At 35.5% G+C, this 21,657-nt stretch overlaps 2 protein-coding genes across 4 annotated transcripts in view; one reads left to right on the forward strand and one right to left on the reverse strand.

Annotated features, from left to right (window-relative positions):
• ZNF750 (zinc finger protein 750) overlaps positions 1-5,883 on the forward strand; it is an 8,404-nt gene extending 2,521 nt beyond the window's left edge. Inside the window, exons 2-3 of the mRNA XM_026861359.1 lie at positions 2,156-3,793; positions 4,219-5,883. Of these exons, the coding sequence (XP_026717160.1) occupies positions 2,367-3,793; positions 4,219-4,936 (2,145 nt within the window). The 5' untranslated portion in view covers positions 2,156-2,366 and the 3' untranslated portion in view covers positions 4,937-5,883. The remainder of the gene's footprint in view (positions 1-2,155; positions 3,794-4,218) is intronic.
• TBCD (tubulin folding cofactor D) overlaps positions 1-21,657 on the reverse strand; it is a 128,609-nt gene that overhangs the window by 90,497 nt on the left and 16,455 nt on the right. For all 3 annotated transcript variants that reach the window (XM_026861357.1, XM_026861356.1, XM_026861358.1), the window contains 6 exons: positions 18,545-18,590; positions 15,630-15,762; positions 14,330-14,472; positions 13,464-13,524; positions 12,896-12,970; positions 9,745-9,839 (listed from right to left, as the gene is read on the reverse strand). In XM_026861357.1, the coding sequence (XP_026717158.1) occupies positions 9,745-9,839; positions 12,896-12,970; positions 13,464-13,524; positions 14,330-14,472; positions 15,630-15,762; positions 18,545-18,590 (553 nt within the window). The remainder of the gene's footprint in view (positions 1-9,744; positions 9,840-12,895; positions 12,971-13,463; positions 13,525-14,329; positions 14,473-15,629; positions 15,763-18,544; positions 18,591-21,657) is intronic.

Consider the following 21,657-nt stretch of genomic DNA (forward strand, 5'->3'; position numbering starts at 1 on the left):
GGGGGGGGGGGGGGGGGGGAACAGGACACACAGGAATTTTCATTATTAAGCAAAGGAAAGCTAGCAGAACAAGAAAATCTAATTAACATCTCTTTATTATAAGTGCTGCACCTGAATGCAAATTCAGACTGTTATCATAAATGGTTCAACTAAGAATGCAATGGAGTTTTGACAACAATATTTTTTTTCAAGAATAATTAGTACAAGTACTTCCAAGAAGATATAAAGAACAACAGGTACAAACTGACTCGACCGAGTCCATTACAAGCTGTCCACGTTAGTTACACACCATTAGTCAAAAATAAATGCAACAAGCTCACTTAAGGCAGAAAAAAAGACTAGTTCCCTATCTGTACCTCCCCTCCTATGCCTCAATATTTTATTTATTATTTTTTAATGTAAAAGCATTATTCTTAATCTTTCAAAGGAATTCTGGCTATCATTATTTAAAATATTTTTAAATACTCTGATTTTTTTATTGAACTACCATTTTAACCAGACTCCAATGACAAGACTTTAACATGCTGCTGTATAATTCAATTTTATTTTTTTTATTGTTACAGTATCAGTATCCAACTCAAACAACAAAAAAAGCTTTGCAAAAACCTCAAAAATAAAAAGCTACTTCTCTACACATTCCTTTTTCATTAGGCTATGGCATATTTAATAAGTTGTTAATTTTAAGAAAAAGCTTGATTGTTTTTTCTACTTACAGAGCAGCTTTGCATTTTTCAAGGCGCCTTCACAATTACTATTTTAACAAAATTAATATTTCTATGACATCAGAAACAACATTTAATACAATTTACTAGAATTACTATACCTGATGAAACAAGCAGCAATTCTGTAGCTTTGCCTTCGGTTTTCATAATGTGTTGCATGTCATTTTCTATTAAATAATCTCTGATTTAAGAAATGCAAAACATCGCTAACTAAAAATCGCACGGCATGTAATTACCAGCAATTCTTTTCATAAACTTAGTATTTTAAAACTACTAATTCAAACTTATATGTAAAAAGCTTTTTTAAAAAAAAAAAAAATCAAGCTACCTAGTCACTCTTACAATTAGTATTCCTGTAGTTTCGGGTAACACAATAGATACAGTACGTGGTTTTGCAACAGTCATCATTTTGATAATGATGCTTATAGTTCATGATGAAATCATCAGTTTTTAGATCTCTGCCATAACACATCCTATAAAATCATGAGAACTTGACTCTGAGAGTTTCTCACGCCTTCAGAATCAGTGAACATAATGGAACAAGCTGATACAAGCCCTCCTGACTTATCTACTGAGCAAATCATTAGGTTGTATAAAGTATCCACAACCTTAGTTTTTCTGAAGAAAGGAAGACAGATCATTCCCCCATAAATCAATTACTGTCAGGCACTTTTTTTACCTGAATTAATACACTTGTGTGTCTGTGTTAACTATATGCAATATGTAAGGTACTACGCAGCAGAAGAACATGAAATGTGTTTATCAAGCAGAAGATTCTATTAGTCAGATATTGCAGTACTCATTTCTCTTAATTGAATTAGGAAGAGGAAGAAAATTGGTGTGGTTTTATCCTTCGAGAGATTGGCCACTTTTGAGGTATCCATTGAGATTAGGCTGTTAGGAAATGCCATGCCAGTTAAAAGAGGGGGTTGGTCAGTCTCAGAAAGAGCCAAGTCAGCTACCCATGTGCAACCAATCCACTCCACCCTCATTTCACCAAAGCAGGAAATTCCCTCCTCTCTCTCCCCAACCGGCCTGACAGGCTTGCCCCATATCCAGTTGCTGCCAGGACCTGCCTCTTCTCATCCTACCCACCTCCACTTGTCTCTCAACAGCTCCTCCTAGATTTCTACTTTAATCTTCCTAACGAATGTTCCTTCAGTTTTCAAAGAAAACTCCTTCAAGCCAGTAGCAGAGGCAGGTGACTAGCACTGCTGAAAATTAGGCCACTTCGGTGACTATGTTTAGGTGTGGAAGGATGTCAAAGTTTAATGCATGTCTACCTCGTCTGGCATCTAGCATTTTTGTTTTGTTAAAAAAAACCCACAACACACCAGATGTAATATGAGGGCGAATAGAGTTAAAAGAATGTATTGCTTTGTATTTAGTTCTAATGTTACACTAAAGCTAATTTTAAAAACTTTGTGTTACAGTTCCTGCACTACCAGTTGCAGAAGTGTTGTTTTCCGGCACCCCCTTCTTCCCTGAGACACCGCAGGAGTTGGCTTCCTCTCTTCACCTGGGAAGAAGGATTCTAGAAACCTGAAAAACTGGAAACATCAAGAGGCTAAAACTGAGGAAAGCTAACCACAAGAAAGTTTTTATAAAGAACCATTACATTTAATTGTTTAAAGCAGAAAAAAAATGAGTCTCCTCAAAGAACGTAAACCAAAGAAGCCTCATTACATCCCAAGACCACCGGGAAAGCCATTTAAGTACAAGTGCTTTCAGTGCCCCTTTACTTGCAATGAGAAATCCCATCTTTTCAACCATATGAAGTATGGCCTCTGCAAAAACTCAATTACTTTAGTATCAGAGCAGGATCGTGTTATCAAGTGTCCAAAGACCAGTTCCTTGGAGGCCAAACAGATCAATCAGCTTGAATCTACAGTCAAACCAACTTCTTCTAAATCTGTCACAAATGGACTGTCAAATCTCGATTCAAAGCCTCAGTATCCTTTTGCAAAAGATGATGCCAAGGAAAACGTTGAATTACAAAACCAGGCAACAACCACAGCAATGCAAGGACAAAAACCTGCGATTCAGAAGGAATTAACCCCTGCCAGTACTACAACAGAAAGCACTATCAGCATGCAGCCCCTTTTGGACAGCATTGTAAGGCCCTCAGCTTTCGTTCCTGTAGGAGAACACAGAGATAGTAAAGGCCCGGAAACTACTGAAGTGTCTGAAATTATATCACTCTCTAACAAAAGCTCACCTTTCCACGCTAAGTCTGCATTTCATGCACCAAGTCACCCATGGAAAGCAGGTTCTCCTTTCCTCCCAGAGTTTCCGCATAAAGTTGCTCCCACAAAAGGCTTTGGTTCTATTTCACCTTACATGCAACCGATGATTCCTGAGTATTCTCCCCATTTTTATGAGCACAGGCTGGCTATCTACACACCTTACTTGCTTCCAGGTAATTCAGAGTGTGAAAACTCTGCTCTGTCTGTCTATGGCACCCAAGATCAAAGACACTTTCTTCCCCACCCTGGGCCACTTCCAAAACCCATAAATCCATCTGCATATGAACACTATCGATTGTTCCAACAGTATCATTCCACTCCTCCAATACCATATGGATTTTGTAGGCCAACAGATCCTCCATTTTACCGATTTTCACATGTAGCTGGTATTAACAGAGATCAAAATTCTCATCTAATGGAAGAAACTACCTTGCTGTACCCAGCTTCTTTAAGCCCATCCCAACAATACCCTCTAAGTTCACATAAAAAACAAGCAGATTATGAAAAAGAAATTACATTATTGCATGCCAAAAGTAATTCCAAAGATGACCAAAACGAAAGAGAGAATGCGAAAATGAGCCCTCTCGCAGGAAGTGCGGCAACAGGCTCCCCTGGCAGACCCAGCCCAACCAACTTCACTCAGACAAGCCAAGCATGCGAAGGCCTATTTGACCTCTCTAACAAGTCATCTTCTACCTCGTTTGGCAAGTATGAGCAACCAGAAGAAAACTGCACAGCTTTCAGACCTGTGAGAAAAAGCACTGATCAACCAACTCTACTTCAAAGTGTGCAGACACAGCAAGAAAGAGGAGATTCACCTACCAGGTAAAATAACTTTGCAAATTCCTGTCAGATTTACTAGGGACACACAAAGATAGATGGACACACTTCATGCAATGCCCCTAAAATATATTTAAATTTACAGCATCAAGATAATTTGTTCTATATTAACTATGCAAAACACAGCACAACTCAGAGTTCCTATAGTGAGTAGACCACTCATTGTCCTTAAGTCTATGGGGTATTTGCAATACCATTACTATGCATGTGTCTGTGTATTTCAGGAAACTACCTGTATTACAGTGATGTATATGGTGAAAGGGACTTGGGGAAGATAGAGGAGAAACAACAAAATTGTCAGACTTTTAGCTAGATTTTTTTCTCTTCTCCCTGCCCACTTTCTCAGCCACAATTTTAAAGAGCAACTGATTGTGAATTCTTTTTTTTTTTTTTTTCCTTATTTCTTTCAGCATTAACGTCACTGATGAAGATTCACATACACAGAATGAATGCCATAACAATGAAGGCTCACTGTCCAACACAGAGGAAGACACAGGAATAGTTCCCCTTAATCTTTCCAAAAAGGCTGACACAAACACAGGACCTAATCATGAGCATGCATACAAAACCACATCCAAAACCGAAAGTCATAACTTTCTGGAATTACAAGACATGCCTTTGAACCTCTCTGTAAAAGATTCCTGTAACACAGTAAGCCTGAAAACGTCATTCCACAGTCCGTCTCATGATAATGGTACTACTACTTCTCCAAACACTGAAAATGAAACCTCCGGAGCAGATGCAAGTAACCCCAAAAACTCTGTTAACAGTGCCTGTGACAAATCTTTCACAGCTCACCGTAATGAAGCTCAAGACTTAAGAATAATTGACAGCTGTGATGAACAGAAACAAACAGCAGCTGTAGCTCTCTGTCAGTTAGCTGCATACAGCCCGAGCAAAGTTAGAATGGACAATGAAGGGCAGAGTCCTCAGGACAGTAATGCTTCATGTACAGAAGCCACTCTCAGTTCTTCTGATACTCAGGATACTCCGTGCAATCAAAAAGTAAAAGGACAAAAAAGGACAAATCAAAAAGAATCAGCAAAATCACAGCAAAGCAGTAAAAGAGTAAGGCCGAATGATTGTAGCAGAGTCTTCACTTTAAGGAAGAGAACAAGAGTATCTTAATACTTCAATTTCTAATGAGTTTCTGGTCATAGAAGCTAATTACCAGCAACATCATCAAATTTCTACAAACCATCTCTTGGGTTTGGTCCATGACAAAAGACATTCAATCTCTTCCATGTAAATAATGTTCATAATTTTATATTAATATTTTTAAGTAACTGAACTTTCCCTTACATAAGCTCAGATTTTGATGAGTGAATTTTTGCATTCATTACTAAAGCCAAAGAACATTAGATGAATCTTTAAGGGTTTTTGCATTTGTATTAATGTAAAATAACTTTTACAACTTTTCTTAAAAGATGTTTAAGCTCTAGAAACAATACTGTTCAATAACATACTGTCATAGACTTTTTCAGGCTTAATTTCATTGAGTAGGGGGTTTTTTTGTCTTTTTTCTCTGAAAAACTTTTTAGTTCACTGTGCAGTAGTTTAAATAAGTTTACAATTAAACCTGGCTGTTTAGAATTTACTGTAAAACTGTTTTGTGTATGAATGCACTTTGCCATTATGCCATAATGTAAAACAACAGACCAAATTTTGTTACTCAGAGGCACATGCCAGTTTAAACAAACCTTGTATAAGCAAGCTTTTCTTATGTCAGCTAAGAACTAGATTCAAGTTAAAGCAAAGAAAGCTTGCACCAATTTAACAAATGCAGTTTATGTTCACCTTTAACTGAACCACTATGAAAACAATACTGAAAATTTGAAGTTCTAAATAATATAGTTGCCTAATCCTCTGAGGTTAGGCAGACACTGGGCAACCTCCAAACTTCAAGCCTAAAAGGTTATTTATATAATTTATTTCACCTGAGGCAAACCCTCTTGGTGAAGGTCTTATTTCAGTATACATGTATCATTAATTATTTCAGTGTGCTTCTACATACAATCTAAACCTATTTTCTGCTTCTATAACTGTGTATATACACTTGCAATTTTTCAAATAAATCTGTGACCTGTACTTAAAATATATGGAAAGTCATTAATGAACACAAATACATTCACTACACTAGCTGTAATACATACTTTGAAGAAAAATTAGCAAAGAAGTTGCTATCTAAATTTTCAATTTACAAGTAAAATTTGGCATGGAATACCAATCAACTCTAAAAAAGGAGCTTTCAGTGAAGAAAGTTCATTATGCAGATTAATTTATCTGTACTTTAGCTTCATATGAAAAATCTCAGAATTCCCTCTGCCTTAAAGCTGCTGCCCAGCTTACCAAAACTTTTACAAAAGTTTAAATAAAATGAGGCTGTTCTGCTGTATAAATACCCCATGTAAATTTTCAGTGTGCACTATCAGTCTAAGTAAAACAAACCCAGACTAACTATTATTCACTTTAAACTATGGGTATACATTTATCATTGATTCATTATGAGATGAGAGACATTCCCATCTGCTTAAACATTTCTAGAAGCTATAAACTTATGTAAGGAAGCAGAGTTGCATTCAACACGACGTAGATTTCTCAGAATTTTTTTTCCCCAACTTTTTATGCTATGGTGTTTTGAGCTAAGAGCTCAGTCAGTGCATTGTAAGAAGTTTACCATTAAACAGTAAATTCAGGGGTTGTTTCTAAGCCAAGAAACAAAAAAATGAGTAACAACATTGATCTTTAATTTAATCTTTCACGGAGTAAAGTTTTTCCTAGACTGTCAAAAGACAGTATCCATCTGAGTTTGAACAAAGGGAATATGCTTCAAGCTTAGGGATGTATGGTACAAAGTCTGTGATTTTCAAATATGAAATTAGTCTAGTGTTGCCACTGCTGTTTTTTAAACTACATTAAGCTATTTGCCTCACTAATCTCTGGAAGCAGAAAGCTTCATACTTTCCCTTATCCCTAGTTTTTAAAAATCCCTTGTATCTCTTTTATTGTTAATTTGATTTTTTTTTTTAAGACAAAGAAGAACTCTTTGGTGTTTTTCCATACAATTCAGGGATTTATTCCTCACCATCTCTATACAAATATTGCTCACAAAAACAAGCTCCTGTGGTGGTCTACTTCATTCCTCAAATTAAATAAAAACTGGGCTGAAGGGAACCATGAAGGTTAACTACTCAAACAGCTTTCCATACCTTGATTAACTTGAAATCTTTCTAACTCAGTTTCCATAAACAAAATACTGTAGGGCTCCAGATCCTCTAAAATAAGAAAATCAGTCTTAATGCTTATCTAAGTATTCTCTTGCTGCAAATTATACCCGTTACCTGTAGGCTTGTGCTGTCACTGAAAATAGTTGTCAAAAAGTAAAGGTTTTCTTTTAAGAGGAAGAGAATAAGCTACCAGCTTTGTCTTCTCTCAACCAATATCCTTAGTTCTATCAGTCTTACCCTGTGAGTCTTACTTCCTGTTCTCATTATTCCTGATAGCTTTCTTTAAATAATCTTTTAAGTGCGATGTCCTAAGGTGAGTACCCTATGTGTCCTAATTTTAGTATCAAGTGAGATGTAAGGATTACCACACTCTCTTTATCACTTCTTTTTCACCATCTTACTCTACTGAGAGAAATAAAACTGATGACTGACTCTGGTGACCCACATGAACTCTTAAGACCTTTTCTGTATAACACTGCCTAGAAGTGACTCCCTGTATCTTGAACAATGTAGATACTTATTCCTAACTAGGAACACTACTTTGCACTTGTCCTAATTTCTTACATCATTTTGTTAAGGACAATTCAAACATAGGCCTGTCTTTCGAAGTACAAGACAATTCCTCAATATCATTGTGTTAACTTCTCTTCCAACTTCCAGAATTCATTCCTTTGTCTTTCTCTAAATAATTATAATTTCTGCATTAATAATGGATTGGCTAACTTACATAAAGCAAAACTGAGTCAGACATACTTGCAAATTAAACTAGAATATACTGTATTTAGTTTAATTATTTTTTCAAAATAATTTAGATGGAAAACAAGGTCCATTAAAGCAAAAGGAAAAAAAAACCCAAGAACGGCTGATGTTAAGTGTGCCATGACTACACTGCAGCCTAGAACTGCTCAGTGATAATAAAGGTTTGACTCTGATGAAGATATAGCATGATTTTTCATTAGCAGTTATATTATTCACTAACGGTATCCCATTTTATGTCCAGTCTTTCCAAATTCTATCCCTACAAATTCAGGCTATCCTCTTTTACTCATCCTCCACAACATCCTATCTTTCTGCCCTCTGTGTAACACATTCTTGAGTATCAGATAACCAAAGGAGTTGCAGTTTAGTCAAGATAGTCTCCATAGGTTTTTTTACCCATTCTCTTATAGAATGACTGTTGGAATTATCAGCACTGTTTTATTAAGAAACTTTCAATTCCAATAAAATCATTCTTTCTTATGCCTTTCCCAGAAAGATCGTGCTGCCATGATTATGTTCACTCTTTCCCTTTCCCCCTATCTTAGCTTCTGTAGGCCAAGAAAGCTACATTGTACACAATCTGAGAAATTAAAAATCTGCATGTAAGCCTATGTATATTAAAATGACCTTCACAGGCAGCAATGTATTTTCACTGCACCTCTGCAGAATAAGAAGGGTGTGAAGAAAACAACTATCATCCCCATTCTACATATACAAAAACACAACCTAAAAAGTGAAGAGAGGTGGTTTCATAGCACATGTCATAGCACTGGCAGAGCTAGGATTCACTCACATCTTTTGCAGTTCTATACAATATCAAACTTGCATGAAACTTCCAGTTTAGATTTAAAAAAATCTATTACATGAGGATCTCCCGATTCCTTGACAGATGTGTACAGTTCCAGTTTTGTTAGAACTTAGATAGAAGCTTACCTTTGGATGACTTCCCATTCTTAAAGTTGGGAGGTTTTTAACTGTTTCATCTTTTATCATACAAGGGCAAAAGTAATTAGAAAAGGGAAATCAACTGAAGGCTAGCTGCACAAAAATTCTCACATGCAAAACAGATACTATATTGAACATGAACTCTTTTCATGGAGACAGAAGAATAAACTGTATTAAATACTGTATTTTACAATTTCTTCTAGAACAAGTCAACAGATCTTCAGAAAAGATTTAACAATCTAACTTAGTACAGTTTTGAAAATTAGTGTTCAACTTCACTGTTCAGCACAGGAGTATCAGATGAGGTCAAAAGAACCATCTAGCCCAAGATACTGCTGTAAAAGTGCCCAACAGTGCATGTGTACTCCTACATTACGCTTTTGTTTTTTCAACTCTCTAAAAAAAATTGACCAAAATCATAAAACAAAGAACTACTACTTTCACATTGTTATTTCTGTGTACGTTGATACATACAGAACACACAAAGAAACAATTCCTCTGCCCTGTTATTTTTCTTTCTGCCCTGACATTTCAAAAACCATTAAAAATTTAAACAATTCATGTATTAATTATGCAAAATTGGCCTCTGAAATTTAATCAGAAACAAACAGCATAAGCTATTAGCTTTAAAGTGCAAGTTAGTCATCAATTATTTAATATATTCTATTTAAATAATGACACTGACACAATATGGAGACACAGAATTTTTATACAACTGTACAAAGAAACATGGGAGGGAGGAAGAAAGAAGAAATCCCCAAGAAACTAATTTCATTTTGGAAAGAAAAATTTATTAAGTATAAAAAAGGCACACCCAAGACAGTGCTTTTGACAGAAGTACCTTAAATATTGCCATAGGCATATTTTTTACTCTAGAATTCAATACTACCATCATTATTCAGCACACTCACATCAGCAAATTCCAGTCCGTTGCCACACATTCAATCTCTAATACTATAAATTGTTAGTTTATGAACTTACTAACATTCAGCAGCTACAACTCACCATCTGAAATTCGGGAAGGGAGTAACAATCCTCTTCTGCCTAATTCAGCCAGAGCCAGGCATCCACCATGCCATGCATTGTCTGTTTCCTGGAAACTAATTTTAGAACAAAAACAAGTTTTGTTAAGACTGGGCCTCCCTTTTCAGATTTCATTTTTCATGGTGAATTCCTAACATTTTAAAAGACACATAATCCAAACCAGCATGTGTTTATTGTGTTATTAATTGTTAGACTTCTGAAATAGAAAAATGACAAGTTGAACATGTTTTCTTTTCCATTTTGTGCAACATACATACTGCTATAAACATGATCAAGTAAGGGAAAAAATCCATTTATCAATATAAATGTAACCTCAATAAAGAGGTAAAATACCCAAAACTCATCCAGAAAAGGAAAACAACTGTCCAGTATGCTGACAAACGATCCAGATTTACAGAACATACCCAAAATAACTAATGAACTTAGTGCCAAACACGGTTCTTAACTAGCAAAGGAGGTTCAAGTGATAGTTTCCAATAACACATTATACGAGCTTATGCAGTGAGCGAACAGTGGTGTTTATCCACCCTTAAAAAACATAAAACTAAACATAAAACTGAACAGAGCAACCTGCAGTGAACACAGCAAGAAATATCAAAAAATGGTACGCTGGCAGATAAAGGAGTGAAAAGGGGAAAGGTTGCATGCAGCATGACTAAACATGCAAAAGGTTCATTTTGTATTCAATTAGGAGTAAGAATCTAAGAATAAAACATAGACTAGGTCATATCAAAGCTTCGTCTCTCCCAGTCTCTGACATGGACCAATAGCAGACGCTTAGCCAAAGACAAAGCATAAAGGATCAGTCCTTTAATAGCCTCCTCCCAGCTTTGGCAATCACCAGTACAGAGACTTCCCAAGCCAGAGGTTGCAGCCAGAATGTCATATTTAATAACCTCTGATGGGACTCTCTTCCATTAATTTGTATAATCCCTTTTTGAACTCCCTTTACACTTTTGGCTTCCATAACATCCTGTGGCAATGACTTCCACAGTTTAATTATAATTGCGTGAAAACGTACTTCCTGATGCTTCCCAGTTCTCGCATTATGAGAAAAAGTGAAGAGTAAATAATTACTCACTTTCCCTCTTTCTTTCATATTTATGATTTTATATATCTCCATTATATCCCTCTATTTTTTCTTTCCCTTTGGAAGACTCCCCATCAGTTAAATCACTTTTCAGTGATTTCGGTTTTGTTATCTCTTCCTTTCCTAACAACATCTAACATTCCATTTGCCCTTCTTTTTTCTGACAGCTGCTGAGCACTCCACTGACATTTTGACAGAACTATCAGTGACTTCAAGATCTCTTTCCTGAGTAGTAATAAGTGTTTTACAACTAGCTGCATTTTTCCCTAAGTACCTTAGTTTGCATTCATTAGACATTACAGTTCGTATATCATTTACTGGCTTGTTACTTAACTTAGGTTTATATAACATGTTCTTTTCTGTCACCTTTAGTTTTCACTACATTAGCTAGCTTTAAATCATCAATTCATCCTTTTTTTCCGGGATTTTTATGAGTATGTTGGACAGCACAGGGCTCGTACAGACCCTTGCAGGACTGTGCTGATAATCTCACTACTTTTTGAAAAATAATCACTTATTGCTTCCCTGTCTCTTGTCTTTTAATCTATCTCCATATAAGGCATCCTTCCTTCTTATCCCAAGAGATATAACAAAGTACCTCTGATAAGCAACTGATTTTATTTTGTTCACTAGATATATAGTGCAAAGAATATAGAAGATATTCCCTTTGTCCTTGTCTACGTTTGTTCCCAGGTGTTTCTGAAGAAAGCAGGTCACTCAATTACTAGTTAAGATTACTCATCTCTATGACTTGAAAAACAAGGAAAGAAAACACAGTGAGTACAGGTCTTTGAAGCTCCAGGGTTAATTGAGATCAGCAGCACCTCTTAAATTAATCACAGTAACACAGTGGAAGTATTGGCTAAGTAGATACTTTCCTTGCAAGTTTTTAAGACTTAAATCTTTTGGGGTTTTTTTAATGTGTTACCCTTTGAGCTGGTATTTTCGATCTGTACTCAAAAACCACTATGAGAGGATTTTTTTAAACTGAGTACATCTGAGCAACAAACCAAACATTACCAATATTTTTTTTGTCACTAAAGACATTCTTTTTGTTATTAGCTTACTCTAAAACACTGTTAGATCTTAAAGCACAAGTATTCATTGTAGACCTGATGAGCAATTTGATATTAAAAGAAAGCGTATGATACTTGTTTAATAACTTATGTCCTTTACATACTCTACATGGATGTAGAAACAAGTCACTCATCAGTAAATGCAGCAAAAGAACATCTTAGCAGCTATACGTGACCAAATCAAAGTTTCAGCTAGCCCAAAAGCCTCTCTCTGACATGGCCAACAGTACGTGCCTTAGGTATAGTATAAGAACAAGCATATTGCAACACTCTCCAAAACTTCCAAACTCTGGCAGATCACAGACAAGTTTACAGAAAATGGTTTTTGTTCAGGCACATACTCTTAGCATCCACATCCTGCAGCAAGAAGTTTTTACAGTTTAACTACATGCTGTATGAATAATGACCACCCTTTATTTACTCCAAACCTGTCACCTGATATTTTAGTTTGGTTCTAATAACATAGAATCTAGAGGGTAATCATTTCCATGTCATTCATGATTTCATAAATCTTTATTATACTCCATTTATTCTTCCTTCTTCCTAGATGTTTTAGCCACCACTCACATAGAGATTACATCTGATCTCTGATGATCCTCAGAACTCTTTTGAATATAATTTCCAGCTCTACTGTGTTTCTGAAGATGCACCCAATGCCCAAGACATGAGCACACCAGCAATTTTTAAAGCAGAAAGTTAATGAGCATCTTTTTTTGTAAAGTTCAGTCTTTCCACATTACTTTAGAATGGGATCAAGATAAAGGATTAGGAATAATTTCTTTATTGAACACCCTTAGCACATCCATGCCTTAGAAGATTTTGAAATCTGGAACAATTAAGGCAACAAAATTTACAGATTTTTAGACTTGTCTTCCTAACTGCTGTCCTCCTGTTTCATAAGCAGACATGTTTCAGATGCATGTATAGCATAAAATAAGACTTTTACCTAAAACAGTCCAACAGAGACCCAATCACGTCATCTGCTAATTCTTTTGGAAGTCTTCCAGATATTCTACCAATTCTACAGAAGTTAAAAGAAAAAGCATACATGATTCACAGTACTGCATTTGATGAATAAGTCCTATAAAAAAAATCAGTTAATAGAAATTTACAGTAAGATGACTGACTTCATCAGGATGACAAGGCACTACCTTATTACCCTAAAACAACAATCTCAAACTTGAAGCAAAAGCTACCCATTAGTGAACACAGAAATAAATTTTTTTAAGTGGTAGAGGAAAAAAACATTTGGAAAAAATGCTACTTTACACCCTTCAAATCAAGTCTTATCCAGAACAATTATTTACAAACCCATATGAAATTTTTCCTAAAGACTAGCCCAATTTCATATCAGAAAGAGATACAAACATGGACTTATACCCTGAGCTGTGCTAAAGCCTTTTGAAGTAACTGTGAATATTGACAATACACACAAATTATCAATCATGGATTACATCAGACTCTATTTTTATGTTGTTTAGTTTAGTAGTTTAGAATAACCATAAGAAACCTACCCTTTTGCTGCAGACCATCTGACAATAGTGTCTTTGTCTTTCAGTCCAACCAACAATTGCTCTGCAGATAATTTTATTTGAACAAAACAGATTATTCTCATTTAACAACAGAAAGATTTCTTAAAATGTTCAAAATTCATTTTCCTCTTAACATAACTGCCTTTCAGTTTAGCTACAAATCCTGGTATCTAGAGTTCTATTTGCCACACAATTACAACTTCAAATCAAAGAAACAAGATGTCAAAATAGTTTTCTAAAAGAGAAAATTTGGTTTTAAAATTTTAAGTACTGTGGAAGATTCAAAATAAAGGCTGTGGTGCTTTTTGCAGTGGTTTATTGGATTACTCAGTTATAAAAGTCTTCTGATGCAATTTTTGCCTATTTATTTATAGCATATCCGCCAGCAAGCTACCAGAGGACTTGCTGTATGACTCCATACTACTAAAAAAATCCTGTTCCTTTGATACTACCACAGCTTTGAAATTTCAACAATAATTCTTTAGCTTTCATGTAACACAATTTTTTGTTTGGTTTTTCATTATGAATTTTAATTCATCCTTCCATCTGTGAAATGCCCAAGATGTATCTTTCATATTACTAAAGTTAGAAAAATGTATTTCAATAACTCCATCCCCCAGCCCCACAGAAAATGCTACAGTATTGAGTTTCTGCTTGAGATGCTGAAATCGAAATCAATTGACAAAAGTATAGTATATTTTCATCAGTTACATACACTGAAATTTTAGTCTTTCCAATTGTTTACAGTAGCAGATACCCACATGACTTTCTTAGCGCTAAGCAGGTTGTTTTCAGATATATGTTTAATTTGCAGGCATTAGAGTAATTTCTGCCCAGTTTTAACACACCTACAACATTTTCAATCTCTCCTGGAATGTCATATTCCTCTTCATCGTCAGCTTCGTTAGCAGGAACTGTTATAACCTGATTTTGCACAACTGAACCCTGAGCTTGCAGATTGGCAGCCAGAGATCGACAGCCACGCTGGTATCTGCACAAGAAACAGACACAGTTACTTTATTTTTCTGATTAAAGTTCCAGCTGAAATAGGTACATACTGTCATAAAGTCTGCTTGCCAAGTTACTACACCTCCCAGTGTACAGCTCTCCAGGTGTTCAGTGGTTTCTTTAAAGGAAAGAGAAAAGTATCCCATTCTCCTTCCTCCTGACCCAGTTGTCTCTTTTCCAAGGTGAGAAGAGCTAGACTATTTAAATGGTTCCTTTTCATGATCTCCCTCTCCTGTTTCAGTATAACCTACTTTGACTGCTGACAATAAAAAGAGGGAAAATTCCCATGCCCTAAAAACCTCTTCAAAACCTAAAAAAAATAAATTAATACAATCAACTTATTAAAAATTGTTTTTTAAATGTTAAAGCTAGTTTAGTACTTTCTGACCAAGCTGTACTCAGATATTTAGCCCGTGGTGTAGATACATTCTTACAAAAGATATACTTTACATGCTAAACTGACTTTTGCCATTGGGCAAGGTACACTCTCCACCTAAAAAGAATTTTCTATGCCTAAGGACGTTCTCAAAAGTTGGTAAAAGAAATACAATAAAAATAGTCACCAAGGGAGCCTGCAATTTAAAAATATCAGTGCGAGAAATCTAAAAAAGAGTTTGCCCTCTGGCAATAAGTAAAACCAGACACCAAAACCTGACTAATATGCAAAACGAAAAGTGGGATTGCAAACCACTTTTCCCCTGTGAACTTTCTATCAAATCAGGGTAGAACTATGTAATGGAAAAAGTTATGTTCACTCTTATAAAACTGTACTAAAACTACTTCAGTTACAAAGATCACTGTCTTCCCATCTTCACCAAGTTATGCATTATATAGGAAAAAGCTTCTGCTTGGGTAACGTGCAACATCAAAAGTCAAAAGACTTGGCTTGTCCCAGCACTAGTTTACTACACCAAAATTGAAAAAAATATAGGAAACTAAATACAGCAGCAGAAATCTACTTTTTCCAGATACTGCAAATGAAGAATGTGTTCATTCCCAAATACCATGGGGATTTCTTTCTCTTTTAGGGGAGGCTAGGAGGGCAGAAAGCCAGTAGTCACAGGTATGGATTCAGGTATTTCTAAGATTATTGAGTGGTTTTGGACTATTTTTTTTAAACTGTTTCAGCTTTAAACTAACCTCCATTTTGCTACCTTCGGTTTCACAAATGTAAGTCCAAGTCGTTGAACAAGTTTCATCCCTAGTTTGCGAAGAACCATTTGATTACTTTGTGACAGCTTGCAGTTATCAAGACACTCAAGTACAGTAGCAGCTGTAAAAGAAAACAAACATGCTAGAAAAAGTTTTTTAAAAAATAGAAGTAAGCAAATTTTGTAAAGCTTTGGAAGTTATTTAGAAGATTTAGAATTTTAATGGTATTACTGAAATGCAAATGCCTTATTACCTATTTTGTTGTAGCTCTGACACTGGTCATATAGTGGTAATATCCTTCACCTACCAAACAGGAAGGATTGCTTTAAGGATTACTTTTGACTATGAAAATTACAATGAATCTCAATTCTGAGACTATTTATGCCTCTAATTCTCACTGGAAGTAACACGTACAAGTATCTTTTGGGATCTAAGAATTTTCAGTAGTCTAGCAGAACCAGGAGTCAGAAAACTAATTAACTTACTCTGAAGCCAGTTTCTGCATACTAAGAAAGCATTCCCTTTCCTCATTTATTATTTTCAGACAGCACCAACTTAACTCCTCTGGCACAGAAATTTTTATGACAATGAATGTCCATAAACATTTAGACATGAGAAATACTGTGTATGTGTAAACAATCTGCAACAAAACCTTTCATTTAGGTACATCAAAGGTAATAAAGTTACTTGTCCAGCAAAGGAAAAAAACACAGACAAAAGGAGAATCTTGGATTAATGAGTATAAAGTTCCAGAATTCAAAATTTTCAAAGGGAACACATTCCTGTTAAAAATAAAATAGTCCTTTTGCATTTTCAGCCTGAAACAATTAATGAGTGTTTTGAAGGCTGATCATTAGTTAATAGAAACTAACAACTTGGGCTTGGAAGGATCTATCATTCTGACTGTAAGCACTGCAAACAGGGCAACATACTGGCAAAATACTCTGCAACCTCTTACTCCAGTCTCAGAGTTTTCAAAATACTAAGAGATCAAAGACACAAAACAATTCTTTCAAAGTCTGAGAAATTGTAGGGTATAACTTTAAAATCTCCTCAGTTTTTAAAAAGGCTTATGATTTATCCCAACATAGTAAAATATTAATAAACAAATACAAGCAGACAAAAAGGTAAAGCCAGTAATGACTATTACTTCATTACCTTCCAGCAATCTGGATCTTTTTGCAGTTGTAAAAGCTAGAGAGACTAACAGTTTAGGAGGAAGAGACTGCAGAAACATAAACATTCACAGATAGAAAAAAAATAAAACAATATAAGCCTCTTCCAAGTCCTGCCAACTCTTGAATCACTGAAATATCTTCAGACCCATGCAAATGGCTTCAGGACTAGTGCTTATTTTTAAATGAAGTTCTGTGTTACAGAACAGTATCTTCCTTTGACAACTGTGTATTTTTTTTTTCCCTATTTAATCCTCAGATCTGTTATAATCTACAATAATTAAAGATTTTTGATTATTATCTCACATTTTCTTATCCCCAATAGTTTGTGCCTGAGTATTTGCTTCTTAGTTGTAAGCATTCTATCTTTTCTATGGTAAATTAACTCCTTGGTATGCCCCTGATTTTTCTCATATTACCAGACTTGTAGCTACTTAGTATTCTTTCTGTATGCCATAGGCCAAAACATCTAATTTTACCAGCAGGATTAATGTTGTGAGACAAATATCTTCTTTTCATATCAAGTATGACTATTGTGAGTTATACAGTTGCATCTTTTTAAATTACATAATTTTGTAATAATTTTTTAAAATTACATATTTTATCTAGCCTGTTTATTATTCTGCCTATCTGGCAGACTCATTACTCTTTAAGCTTCCATAGTGCTGTCTGCTATTTCTATGTGATTACATTCCTCAATATTTTATGTTTGTTCGTGACCAGCTGTATAGCACATACATCATTCCATTCTGTATGTCTTCACTATCTCATCTTCATCTTTACCCATATCTAAGGCATCTTCTAAGGAAGCATCTGCATCTGAGACTTAGAACTGGAAGAATGAAACCGTTTCCAGCACTAGATCTACTAAGTTTCTTCTCAGACATCAAAATAATTCCATTAAGTACAATCATAAGCATTCTAAAGTAAGTTTACATCATAGCTGGATTCCTGTGAATAGCATAAACCACATTTCTGCTGCTTTGATAAGAACCCCAAAACTGAAAGTTCTTTTGTAGTGTTTTGTAATTAGCCATCATCTTTCCCTACATCTCTCTATTCTCTTTACTCCTGTCAATAAAAAACAAGCTATTATTCTGCAGTCAGTTCTGACCATATTCCAGGATACACCATAAGAAGAATGCAATTCCAACATACAGCTACACTGTTCAGAAACTTCTGCGCTCTCCCTTCGGGTACCTGTCTATCCCTGTTAGCATCCATTATAATCTCTTTTCACTAGAAACTACTTATTTCAACAGCATCACTACATGATTCCAACTGGGTCCTGTACACAGCAGGTTCTTTAAACTTGGGGTTTCTGAAATCCTGTGCTTATGTTAAAACTTGGAAGATTTTCTGCAAAATTTTCAGCTGTAATATGTATAAAACCAGTTCACGTTCTAATGAATTTTTTAAAATATTTTCCATACCTTATAGTTCATACACTCTGTGTTTAGCTCCTGTATTATAGCAACAGCCAATGTGATCACCTGCCAAATTCTTTGATGAGCTGTTCCAACATAACATTCCCCAGTGGAGTCTGCTCCTCCCTCACAATCATCTCTTCTCCCCGCTGCCGACACCCCACCCCCCCCATTTTACATGCTTTATGACTTCCCTGTTGATTTCACTCTTTATAGTACCACTTGTTATCAGCTTAATCTTTCTTTCCATTTTTTTACTGGAATGGTTTTAAAAACAGAAATCAGGATATTACAAACTTACCATATGGTAAACAATCTTCTCTTTTGCCATGTTTGAATAACTGTGCCTACAATTAAAACAGGGAGAACAGACATGAGAATACAGAGATTCTAAAGCACAACAGATCGAGCATATAGTTCTAAACTACTTTTTAATATTCTCGCAATAACCTGTAGTGCTTACTAACTTAAACAGCATAAAAGGAAAATAGTCTCGGGGTGCAGTTTTACTTCTTTATAAGCCAATACATGTCAAGGATACTGTAGCCCAGAGCTCCCCTCCCATCCAAACAATCACAGAGGGAGGCAGCTCAGGGAGCTGAGCTGGCCAAAAACCACTTGAGAATGGGAAAAAAAAATTGGGGGGGGAAGCCATTACTTTTCAGCCAGCTCAGCTCTCTGAACCATCCAGCTTAGTGCTTGGTCACACAAGCTCAGTGAAGGTGCAAACCACAACACCTATCTATCTCTCAAATAGCTCATCTTGCTCTGAACCTCTAAAAAGTGAAGCAGAATTTGTAGAATGTGAATAAAGGCAGAAGAACTAGGGGAACTCTATATTCTGTTTGGAACTTCCTGACACTGAATGTCTCCAAACTTGCTCACGGCTCATGACTTAGATGACCCAGCGCACAGTACACACCGACACTTTGGTCACTGCTAAGAAGCAGGACAGATGGACATGTGTGACCAGCTTAGTTATTAGTAGCAACCACTCACTGACAGACAGGATGCAGTACAGGCTAAACTACTGCTTATTTCACCCTGTTTCTCCAACAGCCTTTTGAGGACTCCATGTTAAACTAAAAAGCAGCTACAGAAGTCTCTGCAAGTCTGCTACAAACATACCTCAAAAAGACAACCCCTAATTCCTGTGCTGAGGGTTTTAAAGAAGCAAAGAGCTTCCAAAATAATTTTATATACAGTAAAATAACCCAGTAAGATTAAACCCCAGCACTACAGTGAGACGAATGGACTATTAACACCTGACAAAACCATGTCACTCATTGAGAGTTTCCTCAGTTCACTTAGTATGCATCAAAACTGTGTTCAGTCACTTATTTTTCCTTGTTTTGTCATTCACCAGAAGAAAAATCTTCCTCAGTAAATATGCCTAGGAGTTAAACAAGAACAGACTTACCTTAAAAATATGTACTTTCTCACACATACCAAACGCACACATGCCTCCCATACTGCAGGTGTGGTTAAGAGCAACAAAGGCAATAAAAACACCTTTAGGCTATGTACCCGCTCTATTTTGTTTTGTTACTAAATTGCATTTTAGGATCCTAAATTAGCACTTCTGATCAGCTCCACTACAAGCTACATAATTTGAGAATATACATTGAATTATTTAAGATTTTTAATTCTTTCACCAGTAACTAGGCAATTGTAAGACATCCTTTAAAAGCTAGATTTCCAATGCAGTAATGCTACAGAACTACTTCAGGCCCAGAAGAACAGCTAGTAACTACCAACTCAAATGGTACAAATACAGCACAGCTTTTATCAGTACACTATATCAGTATCCAAAAAAAAATTAAAAATCCACTAACATAAAATAAAACTCTGCTTATATTAAAAAGCCTTAAGAAAAGATGACACAAAATCTGCAAATCTGTTTTATAATTAACAAATCTAGGGCGCCCCTAAAATTTTTCTGCATCTTTGTTGAAGGATGCAGAAACTCATGTCTTTATCACTTTGTTCCTGTGTTCTGCTTTAAAAACTGATCAGGTGGTTTCTTCACAAGGTTAGCAAGTTTGAGGCAGATGCTAGCCAATACTGCAGCATTTCTGCTGCACCTTATCTTTGCAATTCTTGATGTATAAAAGCCCAGTTCAGAGCAAATACTGTTTTTAAGGCACACACAGGGTGTCTCACGTTGTTAGGATTATGTTCAAGTATATTCAACAAAACACAGTATAATTCCTGAAGCAGTGATAACGTAGAGAAACAGCTTTTTTTATATTGCCTGGGGAATGCTCTTGGACAAATGCATTTGGATGCTTACACTCGCACTTCTCAGCGTTCTGTCTAGGAGCTCCTGAAGAGATGGAACAGAATCCTCAAAACATCTACGCATTTTCACTCTTACGTAGTTCCTCAGTTCCGGCACCTTTCTATGAGTTTCTCTGTGAGTTTTTACATTCTCAAGGCCAACTGGGAATTGAGTTCTGACTCCTCAGGAAAAACATAACTAGAAGGTACCACCTCTAAGCAAGATGTTGGAAGAAATTAACCAACACACATGCAGGAAATGAGAAAACTTCAAATATTGTACAAGAATTTTTTTTAACACTTTTCTTAAAAAAAGTAAGAAAACAGCCTCACACACCTATCAATCAATTTAGAACACTGAATTTGACAGATTCCATTTCACAACCATTTCTATTATTTGCTGAACAAAAAAGTGAAGTATACATTGTTTCCCTACAACAGTTTTACTACATACTTAAATAACAAACTTATTTTCACATCTAATATTCAACACAGAACATTTATTCTCAAGCAAAATTTTGAAAGGATATATAATATACTTTCAGATGTTAAGATTATCACAGCAACTGCTGTAAATCAACTTTAAAATGAATTCAGGGATTCTATTTTATCAGTACAAGTTTTTAGGGGAAGTAAAAATTAAACAAAGAACACCATAGTTACTGTGTTTAAATTAATAAATAAACTTTTAAAAGTTAAGATTTTTTTAAAAATTTAAAATATTTACATGGGTTTTGTTCAATAAAATGTTACCTACTGATTTCAGAATAAACACAGTTGAAAATGCCAAATGTCTAAAAGGAAAGAAAGTTCCATTTGCACTCACTAATGTACACTATGGATCAGATGTAACCTTCTACCAGATTACTGGTGTTAATCAGGTATTTGTCTGTATCAAAAAAAAAAGCTTAACAGCCATTAAAAAAAAATACAGAAGTAAATAGGCAATATCTAATCTGTTGAGAACTACTCTGCAGATATTCAATGAAGCAGAAAACGCAGCATCTGGGGTTTTTTTCAGATTGTAGAAATGTGAAGAAAATAAGTTTTTGTTACTTCTTTATGAGCCAAAGCATGCAAAAGCATTCACAAGCCCAAATTTCCCAAATTTTTTAATTTAGTAGAATTATTTTC

Source organism: Athene cunicularia, assembly GCF_003259725.1.
Source record: "Athene cunicularia isolate RWA chromosome 18 unlocalized genomic scaffold, athCun1 chr18_part1, whole genome shotgun sequence".
NCBI classification, from domain to species: Eukaryota; Metazoa; Chordata; class Aves; order Strigiformes; family Strigidae; genus Athene; species Athene cunicularia.